The sequence below is a fragment of the Myotis davidii genome, unplaced genomic scaffold, assembly GCF_000327345.1.
Source record: "Myotis davidii unplaced genomic scaffold, ASM32734v1 scaffold49, whole genome shotgun sequence".
Taxonomy (NCBI): Eukaryota; Metazoa; Chordata; class Mammalia; order Chiroptera; family Vespertilionidae; genus Myotis; species Myotis davidii.
The window spans coordinates 2,159,829-2,186,358 of NW_006300375.1; the positions used below are offsets into that span (position 1 = coordinate 2,159,829).

Here is a 26,530-nt window from a genome sequence, read left to right on the forward strand (position 1 = left end):
TTGGAAATGAAAGCAAAGTCTTCCTAAGACATTTCTTAGCCTCATATTTCTAAATCAATTTGTTAAAATAAATTGCCTCTTGCTCACTACTCAACACTATTTTAAAGAAGAAATGAAGTACAGTATGTCAAGCTCCTGATATACACTCATTCAATTAAAATTATGATTACCATTGGAACAACAACTGGTAAATCATGACATAGACATTTTATAATAATAACTAAACAATGTTCCAATGGAAAGATATAGGTTCTTCAGTCACAGATACATGGCACTTTTGTTAGGAACATTTAACAATTCCTTTTGAAATTCCCCATCAGTAAAACAGCAAGAATAATGCCTACTTCACAAGGAGGCTAGAATAAAGATACTATATGTAAAGCATTTAGGACAGTGCTAAATACTGTACTCATAATTTTATTGTTAACATAATTTTATTGTTTTGGTTTAGCTACACTGAAAATAAGCCACATTCCCAGTAAGCCCTTTCTACTAATTCCTGGCCTTCAGATAAAAAAAATTATCATAGTTATATTATGACTAGAGGCCCAGTGCATGAAATTCGTTCACGGGTAAGGCCCCAAGGGGCTGCCAGCTGCTGGCCAAGGCCTTCCTTCATTTCACGCAGCCCCCTGGTGGTCAGTTCACGTCATAGCGAGCAATCGAACTCCCAGTCTATGGAACGCCCAAGGGGATACTTTGCATATTAGGCTTTTATATATATAGTTTTTAAATCAGATTCTTAGACCTTATTTTATTTATGCCTGACATAGAGTGATGACTAATTCCTATAGTTCACTAAGTCTCACTTCAGTATTTACACATTGATACTTTAATCTACATATTCAAAAATACAATTATCCTAATGGACTGTATTAGCAATATAGAATCCATCTAGATTCAGCAAACCAATTATGGACACTGAAGTGGGGGTATATAAATTGCTGTTTTGTGTCCTTTGTTGTATCTTCCAGAGCCTAAAATATGTTTTCAACCAAAATCTATTAAATAAATGAAGGAATTGGTATTGATGAAAAAAATAAAATATGAGAAAGTAAAGAGTTTAAGGTCTTTCTCAGGAAGACCATGTTAAAGGAGATGCCAAATTCCGAGGAAGATAAACCAGGATCAGCAACAAGTTATACTGCTGTTTATATCCCATATCACTCTCTAGTAGAAAAAAATAGAAATTCTACATATTGAAAATTAATATTGCCACCAATGTTGTAAATGAAGTTATAGGGCACACGACTGGTCAACTGTCTGTCCCCTGGTGGTCAGTGCACATTATAGCAAGTGGTTGGGCACCCTTAGCATATCATTAGCATATTACACTTTGGTTGGTTGAACAGCTGACTGGACAAACAGACACTTAGCATATTAGGTTTTTATTACAGAGGATTACTATATATTATTTTTTATTTATTCACAGTACACAAATATATTCTACTTACCATGATTCTGGCACATTGCTAAATTTTTATGGTTCAGAGTTGAACACAAAAAACATAGTCCCTGATTTTAAGTAGTTTGCAGACTTTTACATGTTCTCCACCATAGTTTCAAGGACTTAATTTATTATCTATTATTACAGTGAAGTTATATCTTGTACAATTGTATCAAGTTATATAATGCTATTTTGAAATTAATAATTGTTTTATTAATTATATTATGGGAGTTTATGAATCAAAACATGCATAATTTTATAGTAACACTATATTCTAGCTAATTTATATTCCCCATATCTCTGGATATTTAAGTTTACATTTTTCTTCTTAGGTACATTTTTTTACTACATTAATAAAAATTCAGTTTAATAAAGATTAATTTATTCTTATCTTAAATGACTGCTAACAAAATCTTGAGAGGTTGCAAACGCATATATTTAATAGCTATAGATTTGTTAGAATGTTGCAATTTTCAGAGAAATACACAACTGAGTTATACCTATGATAACTATTAAATGACATTTGTGTAATTTTTAAGATATCACAAGGAAGTTTATCAGTCTCTAACAATTAAATGTAAATAAGTAATATAGTGCTGGCTTGGAAACAAGTATTTATGATTTTGTAAAAAAGATTTTGCAACATAGAACACATCTCTTTTCATAGATAAATGTTCCAGTTCACTTCTATGTTCTCTGCTATGCATTATTGTCATTATTATTTCTTTGGTCCTCAAGTAGACAAAACATATTGGGGCAGAGTTTAGAGAAATATTTATTTCCAACATTCTGTTCTATCAGAAAAGGTTCATACATATATTGTGGTCTAGCAATTGGAATATTTCACTGTCAAACTTCGTTTAATTTTGCAATGGGAGAAAAAACACAACACATTAAAGCAATTGCTATACACAGTGAAAAAAGAAGAGAAATGTTACAGTGTCTATATTTCGAAGTGAACCTTATGAGTCATTCTATTTAACATAAAATAAAATTAAAAAGGGTTAACCTGAGCAAGATGGTAGTTTGATAAGGTAAATATGCAAGGAACAAATTTAGTGTCATGGTAGTATCTGATACTCTTAGACTTTAAAATGAGTTATTTAATGTCATCCAACCTGTTAATTTTATCATAATTTCTCCAGGAAACCATATTCATAATGTGTCCTTGTTAGACCGAATAACCAAATCCCAAATGAAATCCTGAATTACAGCCAGTACTATGTCCATTACCATCTTGAGGGTGGTGTTAGGAAAACACCCTAGCTAATCACAGAACATTCCAGTGGTTTCAGTTACATCCAAGATACTTTTATTTGGGTGAAATCACATCCCAATCAGAGTATAGAAAAAGAATATTTCTCTATAATAACATTTCCACTTTAGAATAAAATTTTAATAGGTAGTAAGAAGTGAAATAAAATTGACATTGTTGTACAACTCTAGAAATGACTTTGAATTGTCATTATATATTCAAAATGACATTAAAATACTAAGACAAACTTAATTCCAAATATTATTATAATCACAAATCTATATTTATATAATATTTACTATGTGATCCTAGGAACATGCTGGTTACAGTCAGTTGATCCTCACCTTCTTCAGTTCATAATTTTTAAAAGTATTTTATAATTATGATTATTTATTATGCTAAGTGAATTAAGCCAATCTGCAAAAGACAAATATAACATGATCTCACTTATTTGTGGAATCCAATGAACAAAATGAATTGACCAACAAAATACGACCTGGCAATATGGAACCGACTGACATACCATGTCGGGTTGGGGGATGAGGAGAGATAAACCAAAGAACTTATCCTATATAATGAAAGGCTAATATGCAAATAGATGGAACAGTGGAACAACCGAACAACAAGTCGCTATGATGTGCACTGACCACCAGGGGGTACACACAGAACATGGCGGGTGTTGGCAGCAGACAGCAGAGTGAGGAACATGGCGGGCAGTGGCCACAGGGGGATGGTGGAGCAGGTGAGCAAGGGTGCCAGACTTAGGTGGGGCACCAGTCACTGTCATCAGGGCAAGCCTCTGGTGGTTACTGAAAATTCTTTGCTCCCATGTGCCACAGTCCCACCTGGCGCTCACACCTGCTGCTGGCTACAGCTCCACTCGCACCTGCTGCACTGATCACCCCTGAGGGCTTCTCCACCTCCCCCTGCTTCTGAGGGGCAATTGGGGCAGCAGCCGCCACACACATCCTCTGACGGTGCCAGCCCCACTTGAACCCACTACTGGCAGCAGCCACAATCACTCTGCACTCTCAGAGGGTACAAGCGGGGCTGGTGCCATCAGTGCGTGGGAGTGGTGGCAAAGGGAGTGGAGCTTCCAGCAGACAGGGGACTGGGAGCGAAGAGGATGGGCCGAGACCTGCCCCTGTGCCCACTGCAGCCTCGCAGCCCACAGTTCATTTCAAGGTGCACAAATTCGTGCACTGGGCCCCTAGTATACTTATATGCATAGCCCATGGTCACGGGCTATTTTAGGGTGAAGACCTGGAGCAGGAGAGTAGGGACTGGGTAGCAGGGGGTAAAGGGAGGGGAAATGGGAGACATCTGTAATATTGTCAATAATAAAATATATAAAAAAGCAAAATTAAGATTACTAGTAAATGGTAGCTATTGTTAACTAGTTAGACCAATAAAAGTCTCCTTTAAAATGCTTGAAAATTCCACATCTATATCTTATTAAAAATATTCAAAAGGTATAAAAGCCAGACATATCTAGATTTTTACTTCACTCAAGGTGGGATTTTTCTTTCCAGTTCAAAGAGGGTTTTACTTTTGAGACAGTGAAGGATTACATCGAGTTGCAGTACATTTAGTGCAATGGGTTTATTTATAGTCCTATTAACTTCAAGGGATTGCAAGGTGGTTACATCAATAACACATGCATTTTAAACCCAACTTATGCAATATTCCATGAACAGCTGAGCAAATAAATGAAAGGTTTTCATTTTCATTCAAATGTAAAACATAATTGATGCTTTCCAAAACCTAGACTATTAACTTATTCTAAAGGAGTGCCTACGTGCTTAGCATCCAGGGAGCTATGTCAGATTCTCCCAGGACCAGCAGGTTGAAAAGCTATGCAAGTGCAAAAGTTTAACAAGGGCTAGGTTAAAATATCTGGAAAAATATATAATAAATTAAAGTCATAGAAATGTGAGTTTGGTGTGGATTGGGATTGTTTTGTTTTACAATTTATGTATGAAATAATTCATTTTCATCTACCTTGTAGATATGTAATTCGATGAACATGAAATGAATGAATATTAGTCAGCTTCATTAGAACATTGTTCTTTAAGATTTTTAAAGAACTTAGATATATCTAACTTTTACTTCAATTATAGTAAACTGTTAATAATTCTCTAAGAAACACTTTTCTTGCACCTTGAAAGTCTGCTTGAAGTTAGCTGCTTACAAAATCACATAATCATTTCTCCTGTGAAACTTTTGGAATTAAAGAAGTTACTATGGAAAATTTTTCTTTTTAACACTCCTAAATTCAGTGTTTGGGTTCATTGATTTCAATATTATTCAAAACTAAATAAAGTAGTCAACTTTGTCTTCTATAAGGTGAAAATCAGTCCCCTTAATTTTTGTGATTTGATGCTACTACTATAAATTCGAAACATCATATCACTGAATAGAGAAAATTGATAGCCATTCTTCTCATCATAGTTGTCTTTATGGTTTACAATTCCTATAGAAAATATTTATTTTTAATATCATTCATTTAAACTATGGGGAATCGTTAAATTATCCTAATAAAATTAGTTTACATTCTAAATCATTTATCCCATGTATTTATCAATTAGGTTGTCTTTTACTTAGTTACATTATTTTATTATTTTATTTTATTTTATTTTTATTTTAGAGTATGTTTATTAAAGTTGGGGACAGTGAAACAAGAAAGGGCTTAGGACAGAAGAAGCAAGAGGAAAGAGCGTAGGTGGGCCTGCTGTGGCTCTCTGGGAAGTCAGATAAAAGGGAGTTCTTGGGGACAGGATCAAGGTGTTAGGCCAGGAGGAGCTGCTGCTGCCCATTGCTCTCCTGGTTGCAAGTCTCATGGCGACCCTTACAGTCTGAGAGATGCATGCCTGTGGGTAACGAACACGGGAAAGGGAAAGGCACGCGCATGCTTCCGGGAGGGAGAGCAAGCCCCTGGGTCCTCTTTCTTGTGGGTTTTTAAGTCCTGGGGTTTAGGGAAGGTACTAAGGGAGGATCTCAATAGAATATGCATCAGCTTTATGTTGATGTGCCAAAATGAGATTTATTGCCTTAACTGCATCTGCCTTTGAGTGTGGTTGGCATAAATGGTACTAACTGGATTTCTGCTATCTGTCTCCCTGGGTAGGATTAAACCCAAAATACGGGGGTTTTGAGTCCAAGTTCGTTGTCTCACGAAATCGGAGACTAAAGTCGTGTTAGTGGAACTGAAGTTTATTGAAAGGAACCAGTCTTGGAGAAGGTGCAGCTGAGGTTCCAGGAGCAGCCCAGAATCCAGGGCTTCCTTCCCATGGTATAGTCAGGAGTAGTTCAGCATCCAAGCTTATTAAAGTCTAATAGTCCTTGTGTGGAGGCCCACATGGCCATAAGCCACGTGGGCACAGGAGAGCACATCTCCTGCCATCAACCCAGGAACCTAGCACACCAGAGAGAGAGAAGCGGACACAAACGTGCTTTTTTATATATGCTTCTTATTTCCTGATTAGTTCTTTCAAAGAATGTTGCCTTCACAAATTCCTTGGGATTGGTTTATATGCCTTACTACCTTGTGATTGGTTATCTGCAAGCTGCCTGTCAGCAACATTAAACATTTTAAAGCTCATGTCTCCCTCGAGCACCCTTTCTTCCCTGCCCAGTGGGGTGCCTTAGTAACTTCACCTACTCGGATTTTCAGTTTTATTTCCTCCACCCCCGCCACCTGTGGCCCCTGTCCCTGTCTACCTAGCTTCCCTCTGTCTTCTTGGGATGATTTAAGGTATTTATACTCTGGTTGGGGAGGAGAAGTGTACACCATGTACTCTTAAGTATCCTTGTTACGAAGATAGGCTTTTCCATTTACTAGATGCCTGTAAACTCCTTGGGTGTTTAACTATCATTCTCAGTTTCCCTAACATACTTGCCCTGGCTTACTAGTATGTCTTTTTTCACCCTCAGAAAATTCCATCCATGAAATCTTTTAGGGAAATATCTTAGGGCTGATGAGGGAGGACAGTATGTCCTCATTAACTGCTTCCTGTTGACAGGGGCTGTGGCTCCTGCCTTTGCAGGAGGTGGAAGTCTCCCCCTGCACGATCTAAGGCAGGCAATGGAATGGGATCCAAGACTGGAACAGAGAGAGAGGTTATCAGCTAATTTTTCCAAAGTAGGAAAGGACGGGAATCCCCAAAGCATCATCCTCTTGATATGGAATTGTTATATCATCCCAGAAGCAAAGTTGGTAGATTGCTTCAAATTTTGTTGACTCAAGTATGTAGTCCTGAAAATAAGTCGATTCAGTTAAATTGCTGAGTGTCATTTCAGGAAGTGGTGATGCAGATGGGCTCCCAAAGTGAGACCTATATTGTATAAACACGAAATCAGGTATTTAATAAGGGGCATGCCTATGAAACAGAAGATAAAACCAAAGTTTAATGGTCACATAAATTTTAAACCAGTTTCTGAGTCTGTAAGACTGTCAGCTGAGAAGATTTTTAGATGAAAGAATCAAATTTTCTTTTCTTAGAATGAAAGTAAGCAGTGGACAGTCTGATAGATCCTTCTTTTCTGCAGTTTGAATATCTCTGGTGATATAAATTCTGCACGGTGTGCACAGGATCAGTCACTAAGATTGTTTAAGTATAAGCTGTTGTGATGATTTCTCAAGGTTTTATAAGTCCTTTAGCTGTAACTTGCAAGTGTAAAGCTCAGAAAAAAATGTTTAATTCTCAATAATTCCAAGTCAAAGGCTGGGAGAAAACTGAAACATTAGTTAGAAGAAATAAGTGGTCAATAATGCCATCTAAACAAAGTCCAGAAATAATAAGACAGGCTGAAAGTGTTCATTCAGCTAATCAGTTCTTTGGTAATTTCTGTATTTGAGAATGTTAGGCAACCTCTCTAGAGTAAGTACTAGACTCAGTGGGCTGAAGGATTACTGGCACTGAGTGGGATATGAACAAATAGAGACAGTGAGTATAGAATATTTTGAATATTTTTGAAAGAAATTCTAGCTAAGATTGAAGAATTAAGGACTTTTTATTTTTTAAAGTATTTTATAGCTTTTTAGAGAGAGGAAGGGAGAAGAGAGAAACATCAATGAGAGAGCATAACATCAATCAGCTGCCTCCTGCATGTTCCCCACCAGGAATCCAGTCCACAATCCGGGTGCATGTGCCAGGAACCCTTCAGTGCATGGGGCGATGTCCAACCAACTAAATCACACTAGCCAGACAGAATTAAGGACTTTTTAAATGATAGCTGCCTTTATTTCATATACAAATTCAGTGGAAGGAACAGACTATACTGGGCAAATAGAAAAGATAAAAGAAAAAGGAGAAAATTGGTAGAGGATTTATTCCTTAATTTACTTATTTATTCATTCAACAAATACTTATGAAAAACTTATAAATGCCAGGAACAACCCCAGGTGCTAGGATATGGCAGTGAATAAAACAAAAATTCCTGTCCTAAATTTGTGTGTTGGGGTGGGGGGTTGGGGTTGAAAGGGCAGACAAATAACTAAGAAGACATATTAGATGCTTCTGCTGACCCTCCTCACATCCTGTCAGCCTACCTCTAATTCCCACTGTGTGTCTTCCTCTTTCTGCCCCAGGACTTGTCTGACAGCAGGCAAAAGGGCAAGCAAGAGTCACCCCTGGGAGTGTGGGAGATTTAACATCCCCGTGCGCATCCACTGAGTAATGGAATGAATAAATACTTTTCCTGGTACAAACCTCAGTGGAGAGTTTTGGCAGTCACTGTCCATTATTCTTAGATTTTCTCTCAGTGGTAACTTCAATGACACATCCTTTTATTTATTTTTCCTCCTTCCTCTCAATTCTTAGTTCTTCACTCCTCCTCTCCACCTGCAGATATGAGCTTACCTCGGATTCTGCTTTGGGAGGTTGGGGGAACTTGTGTGTATTTCCAGATAGTGATAAGCACTAAATAGAAAGGCTAAAGCAAGAAAAGGATGTGTGTGTATGTGTGTGTGAAAGAGAGAGAGAGAGAGAGAGAGAGAGAGAGAGAGAGAGAGAGAGAGAGAGAGAAGCACACTTGCAGAGTGCTTTGCAGGTATTAACTCATTTAATCTTCTCAACCTCTGAGATGAGAAAACTGAACTACAAAGAAGTTACATAGCTCACCTAATATCACCCTTATGGCCAGGTTTGAGTTACTGTTGGAATCCATACTGTTTGTTTGGCTCCAGAGTTCAGCTCTTTATACTTTTTTTAGGGCTCAGTTTCAGCCACCTACACAGTGAGGCCTTTTAAAATTATTCTTCCTACCTAACAAAGCTTTGTTCTCATTAGCCGCCTCTCAAACCCCTAAGCAATCTCCTTCCTAGCATTAAGAGGAATAAGCTAATGAGTTCAGAGGAATAACCTTTTGGTGGCCTAAGTACATAAGAGAATAGTATTTATTCATGCTAACTGCATATGTTCAAATCACCTAACACAAGCCCAAAAGACGTAAGCCTTTCTAACACTTAACTGAGAAGTTCCGTGGCATCCTTTATTGCAGTGAGTAATAAGCCCATCTTGGTAGGCTGCAGTAGAACACTTAACAGTGTTTTCATCCCAACTGAGCTCCCACAGTCCCCCATGGCTGGAAACTAGCCTAACGTTATCAGCTCATCACGGATGTTGTGAGGAGTTGCCTGGCACTTTCAGCCAGGACCCGGTGTTCCCCAGTTGAACGTACGCACACATTTTCACAGAACACCAACAGCAGGTAGGGCTGCTCTGAGACCCCAATGAGTCAAGAGGAAAGCAAGACCTTCCTGTAATTATGCCCAAACACAGACAAGAACACAAACATTGTCCAAACCATAAAAGATGACCAAATCACATATCTTACCTATATGAATGATTGCTACTTGTTTTCAACCATGGCTTTATCTTCACTCTGTTCTTCCCTCCTTCTAAATAAGATTTATAAAGATACCCAATTAAAGAATTATCTCTGCTTTTTGATAGAATCCAGTGCAGAGCAAAGCCCCACTTTCTTGAAACCTATATCAAATTACCTAACACTGGTCCAAAAGATGTAAGTTCTTTCAATACTTACTGAGCAATTCCATGGCATCCTTTCTTGTGGTGAGCAGTAAACCCAACTTAATCAACTGCAGGTGTGTTCCTAATGGTCTTTGGCTGAAAGACATTAACACACTCTTATTGTCTGTTCTACACATTTAACACTTATCTATGAAATTTCCTTAATGTATCTTATTTCTCAGTTATATTGCTTCTTACGGGTACTGAAGTTTTCTCTCTGAAAACATATGTTTGTGTTCTATTTAATTAACTGATGACTTTTATAATTTACCAAAGTTCACATTTTTCTTTTCCTTCTTTAGGAACCAACAACTATTTCAGCAATGGAGCTTTCCACTAAGCAGGTAATATCATTACATATTAAAATCGGTATTCTACATTGTTTTAATTTTGTGTTTTAAATACATGAATATATTGATGATCCATAAAATTGACAATTGTTCAAAAAAAAAAAAGAAAAGAATGTTTTTACAAAAAGCTAGTAGAAAAAAATCTAAAGATATTTTCATTGCCCTCACGTTTTGGCCAATCTCATATATGTCCTATAAATATACTTGTTAGATTATTACTTGTTGTAAATTTTCGCTTATAGCATTTCTGGTTATTATGATATAATGTACTAAATAATTATTCATCTAACTATCTTTCCTTTAAAAATAACAGTGGTGGATATTTCAGAATATAAATTTAGAATTTAATTCATCTGTATATATAAACAAAGTACATTTTATAGGCTTAAAAGTATGCACTAGACCAGGGGTCCTCAAACTTTTTAAACAGGGAGCCAGTTCACTGTCCCTCAGACCGTTGGAGGGCCGGACTATAGTTTAAAAAAAAAAACTATGAACAAATTCCTATGCACACAGCAGCGGCAAAAACACCCAGTGGGCCGGATAAATGTTTACGGCGGGCCACATGTGGCGCTCAGGCCGTAGTTTGAGGACCCCTGCACTAGACTATATATGTTTGGAGATCTTGACTTTAAAGGTAACTTACTTTTTCAGTGGTATTATAGTCTAGAGAAAACATTTATTTTGGCTAACTATGAAGGAAAAATGGCAAAACAGTCACTGCCAAATGATGTTATTAAACTCCATGAGTTCATAGGTTATGGACAGCATGTTAACAGACTTTCCAGTCACACTGAATGAATGTTTGGCAAGACACTTGAACACAAATGACTTCTAAATGCTAAATGACATGTACAAAACAAATATAATTTTAACTGCTAACCAAATACCTTTTCCCCATAAATGTTATCTACCCTTTCTATCCAATATGTAACTGGTAATTATATTTTTAAAAGGTTTTAATATTGAGTTGAATTAATAACGAATTAGTAAATAACCTGGTAGAGGGGGGAAAAGCAGAATGGTTGGGGAGCCCCTCACTCATTGCAGTGAGAACTGACACACAAATAGTTTAATATGAGAATCATTTGGCTAATCTTATCTCTAAACTATCTTATCTCTGACCATGCATTAGCCCTCGTACAAGACACTAAAATACTGTGCCAATAAAACAGAGTATATCCTTTCCACACATACATGTCAAAATAGATTGATAACCTCCAAGATATTTACAGAAACTCAGAGTGCAGCTATTATTGACCTGATACTGTTATCTTACACTTCATAAGCATGTGTTCACCTGTTCTGATCATCTAAAAATTGTCAAATGTTGGCAAGCAAATCTGGGGATTTCCAGGATGAAATCGAGACTGGGATATTCTTTCCCATAATGAGTTGTTAAGTTAGTTATTCTCTGCTAGGTTTCATTGCCAATCTCCATTATGTTGTATCTAGTATTGTAAAACATATCTTTCTGTTTAAAAAAATGTCAAAGCTAACTCAATAATTGCCTATGAAATGTAATAGATTTCACCAAAATAAAAAAAAACACCAAACACAAACAAATAAACAAACAAAAAAGTGTATCAGTTTAAAATTCCATGATAGAAGAAATGTCCCCAGTCTTTATTTTCCAATAGTGGGAGTTCTATATCATTAAAATGTGACTCAATTTCTTTTATGCTCCTGGAAATTGTAAGAGTGAGGCAGTAGTTTCAAGAGGGATAATCAGTGTTACAACTAATTTTCTGGATAAATGGACTCATCTCCTGCTTTATGACCTGCAACTTGTTAAGGAGGATAGTGAGAAAGCCTATGGTGATGTTAAATTGGGCAGAAAAAGCACATCAGGTTGCTTGCTAGTGACTGGATTAAGCTCAATGGTGCCTGCAAACCTCCCATGTATTCCATTTAGATAGCATAATTGGTTTTGCAAATCATTAATAGTACTGCAGAATAATTGTAATATATAAGCTGGCCATTGAGTTGTATTTAATTTTTGCCATTTTATGAACTTTAGGTTTTTATTACAATAATTTTAGTTGCCATATTTGGAGTTTTCTATTCTTCTCATGTATTATTTTTCTGTTTTTCTCTAAAGAGATATGATATATTTAAATATTACTTAGATAATAACAACTGGTTTTCTACTCAAATGTCATATTTTTAAAAATCTGTGATTATGAATTTTGCTCATTCTTCTTAAAAGCTATTAGACAAGCATAGAGGTCTTTTGAATGGGTTGACCAACTTGGTCAATAGCTTTTTAAATAGTTATGACCACACTATATGGTTCAGTGTGTCCTTATTCACCAATGCCAACTATGCTTCTGGATATTAATACCCTATTTTAACTAATTTAATTGTTGTTTAGGTATTATGTGTTTGTTTCATTTTTAAATTTACCTTGAGATTGCTTGCTTTCAATACAATCTAAATCTTATTTCCTTGTCTGCTTGTTTTATGGATAAATTAATATCCATAAAACATCAACAGTAAGTTTATTTTTTTTAAAAAAATGATGCTTTTAGAAAACAGAAATGGAGGATAGGAGGGGGGGAAAGTTGATTCTGTGAATTAAGTTATGTGTTAATATTTTTCAAATTATGGTCAACTGTTATTGCACACTGCAGATGCTTTTAAGAAAGATAAAACTTAACCTAAGTATCTCTCAATGAAAAGCTGAGAGATAATACTTCATTTTTTCCTCTCAATGACTTTTTCATTTCTTAGTTTGCCATGATTTATAACATCATTCAGTATATAGTAATAAAAGATGAATACAGTAAAAAGTTGAGCAACTGTAATGTATGCTCTGTACTATACTAGAATAGTATAATATAAACAGTTTTCACTTACTGGAATAAATGAGCAATATTTGTCAGGATAACTGCTTCCACTATGGTTTGTTTTTTGTTGTATTGCTTCTTTCCTCTTAGCTCCCTTTTTTCTTTTTTCTTTTTTGTTTAATGTATTTTTTATTATTTCTTTGTTTTCCCTTTCTTGTATTGAGATATAATTAGTTGGTTAACTTGAAGGACAGAATTATTTTCTATAAAAATACTCCTTATAATCTTAACAATTTATTTCATTCCAATAGACACTTCCATTTTTATTCAGCTTATTTGTTTATTCACATATGTAGTCCATCTTTGAAAGTCTTTTGGAAATGCAATTTTATTTATACCCATTGCTGACTTTCAGGAAGTTTGCAATATTTAAAAGAGCACACATGCTTCATAGATCAGCTTTTCTGTAACTTATTTTTTATTTAGATAGTTAAGAAATGAAAAAAAAAGACTTTTAAGATCTTTTCCATGAGAACTGTTACATATTTCAGTATGTATATAGCGTTTATTCAATCCTGTAGTGCAAGAAAAGGAAGCTATGACTCCAACTACAGTAAAATGTGAAGAAAACACAAAATAATTTTATTTAATTTCATTTTGTGTTTAGATAAATTTGCAGCTGATATGCTCCATTGGCTCAATTTTGTAAAAGGTACTTTTCACACTGTGCTGAAATCCTGAATCTGTTGGTACTGCCTTATTGGGTAACTCCAAACTCATTGAGGATAACGGCATAGTAAAACATGTTATCTGGATGCATACTTTGAAGATTTAAACATGCACATTTTGTGGAAAAGTCTTAGAAAATTAAGTGGTTGCCCAAGGCCACAGAGAGAGGTAGTGTAGGGGAAGACCTGGAATCCAGGTGTCTCGCTGCCCATTGCAGCACTGCCCGCGGTGCCTGAGCCTTAGCGTTAAGTCTGCTGCACCAGCCAGAGTACACTTGATCTCCCTCTTTGATGACATTTCAAATGAGAAGTCATTTCATTTCGTGGTTTTGTTTAAAGTAATCTTCCTGGAGGTAGTGCAAGGACAACGCATTTGGTTTTGAGCAAAGTGTCTCACAAATGCAAGCCCTGAAACTACATCCCAGGCAAGGTGGGCACCCAGAAGACAGAAGCAAAGGATCGCTGCCTCAGGAATACACAGCAATGCAGACCATCCGATCCATCAAAACGATGAGCAGTAGAAGTGGAAACAGCTATCTAAGAACAAAGAACTGAAGATTTTACCATTACATTGTCTTACTGGCTTTAATTTTTTTATTTAGGTATAATTGACCTATCACTATCACTGTCTTCCTTTATTTTCCCTTGGGTTTATACTTATAAAATTCACCTGTTTCAGTCAAATATTTGAATTTTAATGTTGCTCCATTTTTAAATGGTCACATTATCTGCCAGGCCTTTGAAGAAACTACCAATAATGAGATTTTTTTTTAAAACCTGAAAATATAAATTTATCTTTGATACGTATACACTTTTTTAAAGAAAACTTTGAAAAACAAGTTAGTTTTGTCATAATCATAAATTCTTTCTACAGCAACAGCTCTACATCGGCTCCATGGCGGGGGTGGCCCAGCTGCCTCTGCACCGGTGTGACATCTACGGGAAAGCCTGTGCGGAGTGCTGCCTCGCCCGAGACCCTTACTGTGCCTGGGATGGCTCCTCCTGCTCTCGCTATTTTCCTACTGCAAAGAGGTAGGAGAGATACTAGAAGTAAACAAAATGTTTGCTACTTCTTCTACCTGATTTCATTTTTGAAACGGCTTCCTTCATATAAGTATACCAACTGTTTTCCATTAGTAAAAAGCGGTTTGGAGGTGGTTGTTTTCCCCCTTTTCCTTAGTCAAAACAATCAGAAAATATATAATAGGATAGTTGGGTACAAATGTAATGGGATAAATGGTTTTAATTAATTACCGAGGGAAATCTAAAACATCCCAATCATATCTTTGAATGTTTGTACTTGGAAATGATAAAGTTTTGCAACTTCATTTTACACGGGGGGAAATGTAGTGGTAAATCATCTTCAACTTAAATCTATCATATAATCAGTCCATGTGGATAAAAGATAGTTCATAATATTAAGTGCCATGGTAGTATTAGCCTATTCCATTTCGTAAATAGAGTTTTCTTAAGCCTTTAACACTCAGCATTGGGATGATATGTTTGTATCATTTTCATATTCCTACTGATTTTGTTGGAAGTTAACATTTAAAACAAAAACTTACTGTGGAGATCATGTATTATTGATTAAAGAAACTATGGATAATTTAAAAAATAACAATGTGCAGTTTTTACAGCAATCAAATTAAGTATTTGATTAAAATGTTACGGTTCCTGAAATCATTTAGCTTTATGGGGCTTTTAATGTTACTCAAAAATGTGAATTCATGTTTGAACTAAAATTGAGTATTATTTCCTTTTCATGGGAAAATGTATAATATTGCCTAATTTAGTAATAATCCTTTCTAGTTTTAAGCTAATTTTAATAAGAAGGATTAAAAATCATAACTACAGCTCTGATATGTTAAAAAGCTGTGTGTTATAAATTTGAAATGTGTCTATTGCATTCCTACCATTCATGATTGAAGAAGTTATTATTAACACATTTTGTTATGCCTAGCAGATTTTACTTAATCCAACTGCATGTTTCTTTGTAAAGGATGTTTAAAGACCTCACATTTATGTATTCCTTGTGATGGCATTTTTTCAAAAGCTTAAAATGCAGTAAAAAATGCCTTCCCAAGTGCTTTGTGGTTCGTGTTTCACAAGTTCTCTTGTTGGCTCAATTTTGAAATGTGCAACATCTGTTGATAGTCTCACCAATTCTACAAATAGGAATCTATAAATACTTTGGACTTCTAAATTTATGAATACAGTAACAAATTCTCAATGGCCTTTGTGAGAGCTCTTTTTAGGGATGGTAACTAACTTTTCAGAAAGACAATACCCATTAAAATAGATGCAGAAAACAGTTGGGCGAGTGTCCCCAATCTTTTCCGGTCTGTTACACATAGCCAGTCTCCACTTTTAGGCTCTTTCTGGAAGTACATGTCTTGTTTGCACCACAATTGCTAAAGCCAACCTCTTTCTTCCGGGCCAACCATTGGCTAAGTGCAGCTGGGACACCCAGAATGTACTGCAGCTAACATGATCTGAGCAGTACAATGTAGGAGAAACTCATTTAGATTTTTATAGCAACTTTGGCTTTTCTTTTAGAGGTGAGTTCATTGTCTTCTCTTCCGCCTTATTCTGACAAAAGAAGGCCTTGCTGATCAATATTTATTGTTGCTTTTCTTCTTTTATTCACTTCACGGGTAAATCAGTTTGCAATCATAGCCCTATGGTCATAAAAGACATATTTTCTTTTAAAAAAGGTTGATATAGCAACCATACAAGAAAATTAAGAACTAACTTAAAAATAGAATCCATAATCTTTATACTTTTAAACTTAAAGGAACTCTATTAACATAACAAAGATATGTGTTAAGAGAAAGAGAACATTCATGTGAATTTTAATTTTCAAGCTTACTTCCTCATTAGTGATCAGAAAAAAATGTTTAATTCTGTTTATTGAAGAAATGGATTGCGATTCCATTTTTCATGCTTTTTGCTCAGAATAAGAATTTAAGATGTTAAGAATTTAGGAGTTTCTAGATGTTAGGTCCTTATTGGATCACATCCAGTAGAAAAAAAAAAGAAAGAATATTTGTTATCAGTGACTGAAAGTCTTTTAACACATTGTTAATAGATTTGTATACTGTTTCCCATTTTGATCAGCTTGGAAACTGCTTTTACAAGTACTTTAAAATATTTTAGTCATGGCTGCATCTCTTTCAATAAACTCTTAAAGTCTTTGCTTTTTAATTCACCTTAATTCTTATGACACATTCCCAAGAGGGAAAAGAAATACAATAACATCTTTTAAATGAATTGTTTTAGACGCACAAGACGACAAGATATACGAAATGGGGACCCGCTAACTCACTGTTCAGACTTACAACACCATGGTAAGTTACAACATTTTTCATCTTTCAACCTGGTAACACTGGCGTAAAAGCACAAGAAATAAAGCATAGCTACACACATGCAAGGCACACTCATCACGATTTTAAACCTTTATGAGACGTAAAGCTCAATATTCTCATATTAACAAAAGAAGCCAGTTTAAGTACATGACTTCATATATAGTTGCCATGAGAGACTAGTAGGCAACAAAAATATTCATTTAAATATATCAAAGAAGAAAGTGTATTCTTAAAATTTCACTCAAAGTATTCATTAATATGCTGATGGTACCCAATATATTGTTATTGGATATCCTAATCCAATAGAAGATAATTCCGGTATTTTCACACTGATTTACTAATAGGATATTCTCCTGAACTAGGGATTTGGGACAAAGTTCATTTTATGCCTCCTAATAGATTTCAAGGCCTACTTCATGTCCAGGTGCTTAGTTTATGCCAGTCTTCATGTAAAATGGAGTAAAATTATAGAATATCTCACTTTCCTACTTCAACCCTTTACAAAAATAATAATGAAGCTGTGCTTCCCTCTGCTGGGGAGACTTATCAATGACATCACTGCTATGAAGAATTCATAGCTAAAATGAGAACATTTTACATGTAATTGAACATAATTATACTATTAACTTTTTTGGTGTCTTTTACATTAATCTTAAAGGGAGGTCTAATATGTTTATCCGTTAATTTGGATTTGACCTACTAATTCTGCAAATAGAATATTCATGTTTCACTAATGTAACAAGAGAAAACACACTGCACAAGCAGCACACTAGCATCCCTAGCACGCATTCTAAAACCTAACTACTTTTCTGAAAGTCAGATCCCTGTCGTGTGTCCTATATGCACTGGTATCTGGTTGATGATCATTCACAGGATTGTTTGGAGGATAGCAATACCAGGAGACAGACAGCCATGAACTTAGCCTATATTTGGGGTCAACTTTTCTTGCAAAATTTTCTAACCAAGGATTTTCCTGTGTTATTGTTCTTATTATAAAGAAAAAATATGCCATTATATTGAGTAAATGTTATTGATTTTTGTTATTGTAAATATAGTGCATTCTTAGTCTACCCACTTAAATCTTTCAAATGGCATAATAAACAACAAAACATTCACTAGCCTTCTATTCATCTATTTTATGTAAAAATATTGAATTATGATAAGCACTATTTAAGCTATGCAGTCTTATGAAATATTAATTCATTGTATTAAATAATCTGCATGCTTAGCTATAGAGAATTAATGATAACAAGTGAAAATAAAAGATATAAGATGATATAGCTAAAGCTCATTTTTTATCAGACTTTAATCTCAATATTGGTATGTACCTTGCTATTTTTCTCATTCTTATATCTCTGGGGCTATAACAGATGCAATATCATGAATATCATGATAATAAATATCATGTAGGTAAATATTTGTTGAATGAATAATCTAAATATTTCAAATAAAGCATAGATACTTATTGTTTTGGTTTACCAGTAAAGATTTGAACTAAATAATATCTATTGTTTTTTGAATAAGTTATTTGTCATACATTGTTTTTATTAAAATATACAGAAATAAAATATCTTAAGAAATGTCAATCAATTAACTAATAAATAATTTTTAAACTTCAGTATATATAGGAAATTATGCTATATTTTGAACATTGCTACAAAAATTTACATTTCAGTGATAATCAATTTGTAATATAATATAAAAATCATTTTACAATTTTAATACCATACAGTTTGAATACAACATTTTAGAGATTCATCCATTTGTTTAGAAATCCAGTCCCTTCAAAGACCCAGTTAGGTTTTTCTTTAAACATTTTTAATTTCAGAGAGAGAGATAGAAACATCAATGATGAGAGAGAATCATTAATTGGCTGCCTCCTGCACAGCTGCTACTGGGGATCAAGCCCGCAACATGGGCATGTGCCCTTGAGTGGAATCAAACACAGGACCCTTCAGTCCACAGGCCTACACTCTATCCACTGAACAAAATTGGCCAGGGCCCCAGTTAGTATTTTTTTAATTATATATTTGCTGGAATTATGAGTGTACATATGCAAGAAAAAAGCTGACCAAAGACATATGTACTTTTTAAAATGGGAAGCTGTGAATAAGTTAATGTTGTTGACTGTTGATTGATTAGGCATTAGAGAGTGCTTCAGCTTTTAAAATTGTGCTCTGATGAAATTAGTTTGGTGGAAGCCTGTAAAAATTGCTGCTATAGAATTGCTTACCTACAGAAAGTAAAATGAATGTGAATCAAGCTTTCTCCCAATTCTCCCATTGGAATGCACACCGTAAAGAGGGAGGAGAATTGCTGTGCTTCAGTGTTACTAAGTGGTGTGTGTGTGTGTGTGTGTGTGTGTGTGTGTGTGTGGCAGAGTGGGGGGTGAACAACTAACTCTAAGGAGATGTTTGTGATATATGGGAGGAAATGGTAAAATAGCCCAAGAAGTTCTGCAGCAATAAAACATTCCCTTTTTGAAGGCCTCTTATTTCCTTGTCTGCTTGTTTGATAATTGATAAAGCATAAATATATATATGTAGACACCAAAGATTATAGTAAATTTTAATGTTTGGAAACAGGTATACCCATTTGGCCAGGCTGAGTCGCACCTTGGGAATCAGTGAATTGTCTTGAAATAGGTGTTATCAATACTTGAAAGTAAAATGGACAAAAATCCAGAGCTCAACCCTATTAAGTCATGGATATTGTCTTGCTAATGTCATATCCCGCATGGAATAAAATAGTTGTGCTCATATGGAAACATACAAAGGTATATTTTCACGGAAAGCTGCTAAGCAACTTGAAGCCAAATTATACACTTCAAGACAATCAGTTCCAGCTGTGATGGTAAACAGAGTTCATAACACTCTATATTTTACATATCCTGAGGTTTTACTAGAGAGACTATATAAAATAATTCAGAATGAAGTGGAAGAAATTTTCCTCTTGATGAAACCTTTAGCACTCATTCAGCGCTCTGCCCCCTCTGGGTAAAGGCTGCACTAATGGTGAGCTGGCCTAGGTGAAACAGATAATCCAGCTCCCCTTCCCCTCCACCCAGAAGGCTCTCTTTCGTCACTAGTGGCCCTTCACGTAGGGAAATTTTAGTACAAAGCCCTAAATATATCTGTGCTGGCAGATCCTCCTGTCTTCCTGCTTATACCTCATTCAGAATGCTAACGACAAACCTCACGTTTCTGCAATGTTTCCTCCCATTGAATAACTGTTGCGCACAAAATTGAAGCCAGTCTGAATTTACATTCAAGAGCGTGAGAGGCGGAGATAATTTACCTTTAAACTACCTCCCCTGTTCCTTTCCTTACCAAACAAGAATGACTCAAACTGTGGTCTACAAACCCAGAGAAGAAAAAGCTGCGCCATAAGGAGCAGTTTTTAAATTAACATCATCTTAGATTTTTTAATCTTGGAAATATTTTATATCCTAACTTCTAGTTTAACGGCATCATTGAATTTCACTTTGTAATAGTTCCCTTGGCTGTTCTACATTCCCTTCTAGTGTCCCCATTGTAAAACATCCACAGAATTCAATCTTCTTAATTATCTCCACAACTAGCTCAATTTATGTCTTGGTTGGCATCAAAATTTCATAAAATACCTTTGGCCGAGTCATTTTCATAGTCTACAGAGTTGTGAATATAGTATTTTGTGGCAGTGCTAATCTGGTCTGTGCTTCGGCTTCTTTTATACATGTAGAAGCGTCCAACTATGATTCTGAACTTTTAGCCCCAAGAGAAGCAGGACGATATGATAGGTGAGCATGATGTCAGTCCAAAAAAAATCCCTAACTTTAATAAATTACCAAGTTGTATCAAGTCTAAGATGTCACTGAATTTAAGATACAGCATTTTTTAGTATACTGCTAAAATAGAAAAACTGGCCAAAACCGGTTTGGCTCAGTGGATAGAGCGTCAGCCTGTGGACTGAAAGGTCCCAGGTTCAATTCCGGTCAAGGGCATGTACCTGTGTTGCGGGCACATCCCCAGTAAGAGATGTGCAGGAGGCAGCTGATCGATGTTTCTCTCTCATCGATGTTTCCAGCTCCCTATCTCTCTCCCTTCCTCTCTGTAAAAAAACAATAAAATATATTTTAAAAAAAACAACAACCCCCCCCCCCCTCAGCACCCACCTGCTCCCAGCTTGCAGTGATTCTGGGCTCACTGTGAATGCATCATTATTCCAGGCCTGAGGGTGTGCTGGCACTCGGGGGCTGGCGGCCCTGGGAGCCTGCGGCTGCTCAGGTCCCTGCTATTCGGTCATCGCATTACAGAATGAACTTAAGTATTATCTTTCTTCTACTAGAGGCCTGATGCACGAAATTCGTACAAGGGACTTGGCCCTCGCAGCCCCACCCTGACTTTGTCTGGAAGGTTGTCGGAAAGTCGTTTGGCTGTCTGGTCTAATTAGCATAATATGCTTTTGTTATTATAACTTTTGTAAATGCTTTTTGAAACTATTTCAACTGGAGATAATGGAGATAATTAATTATCACAATAATCATCTTCTGATAGTACCTTAGGCAAATAATTCAATTATTCATAGTATATGTGTGCAGAACATGCATATACAACCTGAATAAGAAATTTGAAATAGTTAATGCCATCATTGTTCTTTATTAAACTTTTAAAATATGTCACCAGAGATCACCCAAATGTTTTTACGCCTATAATTTAACCATTGTAAACAGAAAACTTTTAAGCATGCTATATTTCTTAAGTTCCAAAACTTAAAAGGAAAGCATGTTAGAATGGAAGATGGTATTTTCATTATTGTTTATGGAAGGTTTATACTTCGGCAAGTGGGTATTTTCCATCATCTCCTATCATACCTCTTGGGGAAAAGTAAATGAAGCATCAAAGTCTATGTCTTTAAATATAAAAATTCCTGATAATTTTACTCTGACATACAGATTATGAATGTGCTGAAAATAAGACATGTTATATATTCAATATAGACTAAATCAATATTACAGCATATTTATTGATATTGGGGTTGCTTTTCATGTAATTGAGTTTCAGCCTGCTCTATGCTAAGAAGCATTGTAGGTTTGGTCATCACAAGATATTAAGCCCAGTAGCCTAATATATATAAAAAGCTAAGTGCCATTATGACCGAATGGGCGACTGGTCACCATGAAGTGCATAAAGCACCTTTCGGTCCCCCTTCACCCCCGGCCCTGAGCCACTCACCATAAAGGGGTGCTGGTGACGGGGTAGGACTGGGGACTATTGAGTGGCAGGGGTGGGCTGCTTCGCGGGGTGGCCATGAGCTTAGCAGAGCAGTCACCCAGATGGCAGTGAGTTTCGCGAAGCAGTCACGGGGCAGGGGCCGGGGGGAGTCTCACGGAGCATCCAGCAGCTAGCTTAACGGGACAGCAGCAAGCTTTGCGGAGCAGTTGAGGGGTTGGGGGAGCCTCGTGGAGCAGTCGCGAGGTTCACAGAATGTCCTGGGCGGGAAGCTTCACGTAGCATTGCAGGGCAGCAGAGGCCATGCGACGGAGGCCAGGCTAGGCCTAGGGACCCTAACCGTGCACTATTTCATGCACACTGGGCCTCTAGTTAAATATAATTATTCAGATGGCCTAATAGTAACTTCATAATACCTCAATTTCATTTTCTTATTTCAAATTTTAATAAGTCACTAAAAAATAAGATACTAGTGACTCTCTCTGAAACAAGAAGTACCTATGAACAATAAAATTAAAATGCCCTGGTCATATCTGTTATTTATGCATCTAGCTATCTGTATACCAATAAGAGCATTTTAAACAAAATATTTTCCTTCTTTGCTTGAACTTTTTTTTTTAAATATATTTTACTGATTTTTTACAGAGAGGAAGGGAGAGATATAGAGAGTTAGAAACATCGATGAGAGAGAAACATCGATCAGCTGCCTCCTGCACATCTCCCACTGGGGATGCGCCTGCAACCAAGGTATATGCCCTTGACCAGAATCGAACCTGGGACCTTTCAGTCCACAGGCTGACGCTCTATCCACTGAGTCAAACCGGTTTCGGCTTTGTTTGAACTTTAACAGCAAATATTATTGAGAAAAAATCTATACAGTAAAATATTAAAATTACAATACAAAAACAATTTAACAATTAAAATTGGATTTATCTTTATGTACATCAGCTATTAACTGTATTTGCTAAATATTTAAAATAATTTACAACCATTTGCCCCTCCCCCAAATTGTTGTATTTTCATTATTTATGAAATTCAACTTTTCAATAAGATAATTTGGGAAAACATCAAAAATAATAACAGTGACCAAATAGTTGAATAAACTCATTTCATTAACTCACCCAACTTTGTCTTTTCTACATGATATCAATTTTTTAAGATTCTTTCATTATTAACATTTCAATCTTGGAAGACATTTATGGGGTTAAAATGGAGAGTGAAATAAATGGAAAGCTGAAATGTGATGCCCTCTGTTTCTGCTTTATTGGAAGAGAATCAAATACTAAATAAGGCCTTTAGCAATATGATATTTCTAGCCAAATGATGGATATCATGACTTTCTGTTGTTACAAAAGGAAGCAATTTATTTAACTTATTTCTTTCCTCCCATTCTTTCTGGTTTATTAGGCTCATTTCATTTCCATAAATTATTCCACTAAAAGAGGAAATGATTAATTGAAGATTGCTTCCTTAAAAATATTATTTCTTGTCATTAACAGCTGCAACATATTGTAACATTGTGTTATTCAAAAACACTGTGGTGTATTTGAAATTATTTTAATGTTTGTTGCTCTCTCAATTATTTTGCTCTAAATATTCAACTCAACCCATGAGAATTCATTATGCAAATTTAACAACTATACCCTTCTTGTCTACTGGTAATTTTCATTACAAAAGTTTGTATTCAAAACAGTTGCTTTCTAAGTGTGAAATATATTTCTAAGTGGATTACATTAAAATTACTTTCCTTCTGGAAATCTACAAGATTACTCATTAGCAAGGACATCCTTTAGAGATTTAGGTGCCCCTGGACATATTAGCCTGTATTCTTTGATTTATAAAATTTATTTCTCTTCTTATCCCATATTTGGAATTTTTTTCATTCTGGAGAATACTTGAGTAGTCATCATTTTCTCTCACATTATCTCAAATCAACTGTTGTAACATTCTAAAACTTAACAAATTTAGACTATTTTAAATGTTTAACAATGCATTCTGTCATAATCAGGGTTATATACCTTGTGCCCTTTCTAATTGATTAGGTTTTAAATTATTTTCAATAAAACTATGGTAAATCTGTCTTGAGGATGTCAAAGTTACATGAGATTTTTAGCTTTAAATACAGGGTAGCTCTGGCCGGTTTGGCTCAGTGGATGGAGCGTCGGTCTGCGGACTCAAGGGTCCCAGGTTCGATTCCAGTCGGGGGCATGTGCCTTGGTTGTGGACACATACCCAGTGGGGAGTGTTAAATAGTTGCCTAGATTTGCCATTCAGCAAACTTCAGCCAAGGGTTAATGACTGTCTTATAGAATGTATAGTTTGGAGGAAGATAGCTAGATTAATAATTAATTCTAATAAATAAACTACAAAACTGTAAAGATATATGCAAAACAAGATGCTAGGAAGCATAAAAGAAAACAATTTTTTTTTTGGTGGTGGAGGAGCGGGTTTGATGTTGGGGAGGAGTACATAATTTGTCTAGTAGGAATTCTCAATAAAATATTCTAACTTTTGAATGAATTAACAGTTCAAAATATTAAAAGAACAACCATGACAATAATACCACCTTACATTTTTATGATTATTTCTGTATTCAGACATTATACTGTTATTTTTATGTAGATATATTTTATGAACAAGAAAGAAAATATTTTAAAGGGTTATAAGTATTTTGTTATGTATAATTGTTAAACAAACTAAGATTTCATACAATTTGCAATTATTTGATTAAATACAAATATAAGATAAAGATAGTGATAATGTCACATAGGCAAAGAAAGTATGCTGACAGAGAACAAAAACAGTCATGCAGGAAAAACATATCAAGAAGTTATAAGGGCCTTCTCTGGTTGGGCTGAGTGGAGATAGAGCATTGGCCTGCAGACTGAAGGGTCCAAGGTTTGATTCTAGACAAGGCACATGCCCGGGGTTGCTGGCTTTATCCCCAGTAGGCAGGAGGCAGCTGATCAATGAGTCTCTCTCATCATTGATGTTTCTCTCTCTCTCTCCATCTTCCTTCCTCTCTGAAATCAATAAAAATACACTTAAAAAAAGAAGTTATAAGGGTAAGACATAAATTTTACTAAAGGATTTTTTTGGCCAATGTAGAAGGGGAAATATGATCAACTGATGAGTCACAAAGTACATTAAAAATTAAATTGTTCATGAAAATCTAAATAATTCCTAAAAAAATTATACCAGAAAGAAAATGTTTTCTATCACCTGGGAGATCTTGGAGAGAAACTAAAAACTAAGCAGGTTTCTCAAGACTATTGGGAAGGTTACCCCAAAACTCTCTATAGACCAGATAGTATGATTAAATTAATTGAGAAGAAGACAACTTAGTGATTTTTTTAAATGTACCTAATTACTAATATATTAATAGTAAAGCCTCTTCTTTCTTATTATACAAGTTACATTGGTCTTGGCTTTGGCGTAACTATTCTACGAAAGTATTAAAAAAGTTCTATGTTTGAAATCAATAACTTTCTTATACCTTATGTTTCTATAGCTATTTATAGTAACATACCTTAGGTGAGAGACAAGTCAACAAGGCCTGGGACTCATGGTTGGTAAACCAGAAGATAGTGGATCACCGTGTTGTTTGTTTCTGAATCTAGTAGACTTTTTTTTCTGTGTTGTCATACTGTCATGTACCTTAGGATTTCATGAATATTTAGAGCTGGAATGAAAAGTCTCTTCCTAAAAGTAAAATGATTTCTTTTACTAAATTAAAACTTTCTTTTTTTTTACTTTTTAAATTTTTATTGGTGTGAAAAGAACCATTTTAACAAAATTTAAGTGTATGGTACAGTACTGTTTATTATAAGTACAATTTTGTACAGCAGGCTCAAAATCTTATTCATCTTGCATAACTGAAACTATATACTCATTGATTAGCAACTCCATACCACCTTCCCTCCCACCCCTGGTGACCACCATTCTACTTTCAGCTTCTAGGAATTTGACTATTGTAGATACCTTGTAGACTGATAAGTAGGATCATACAGTATTTGTTCTTCTGTGAGTGGCTTATTTCCCTTAGCATGTCCTCAAGATCTATCTAATTTGTTGCTTATTGCAGATTTCCTTCTTTGTTAAGGCTAATATTCCAACTTAAAGGATTTATAAGTCAAAAAAGTTTAAACTGCACAGCAATTAGCAGGAAAGAGATATTCCATGTAAACTGTATTGACCTCTGTGACATGCATTTTAATAATTCGTGGTAGCTCCTGAAGCAAAGAAGACTTTCCAGCAGAGAGATGCAATTTCTCTCCATCCAGGGAAGCATATGTCTTACAAACTAACAGAGCAACATGTGCCATATCTATTCAATCACTAATAATTTCAGC

At 35.5% G+C, this 26,530-nt stretch overlaps 1 protein-coding gene across 1 annotated transcript in view; it reads left to right on the forward strand.

The window, feature by feature from the left end:
- SEMA3A (semaphorin 3A) overlaps positions 1–26,530 on the forward strand; it is a 231,698-nt gene that overhangs the window by 198,546 nt on the left and 6,622 nt on the right. Inside the window, exons 12-14 of the mRNA XM_015572694.1 lie at positions 10,039–10,080; positions 14,478–14,635; positions 16,883–16,950. Coding sequence (XP_015428180.1) covers positions 10,039–10,080; positions 14,478–14,635; positions 16,883–16,950 — 268 coding nt within the window. The remainder of the gene's footprint in view (positions 1–10,038; positions 10,081–14,477; positions 14,636–16,882; positions 16,951–26,530) is intronic.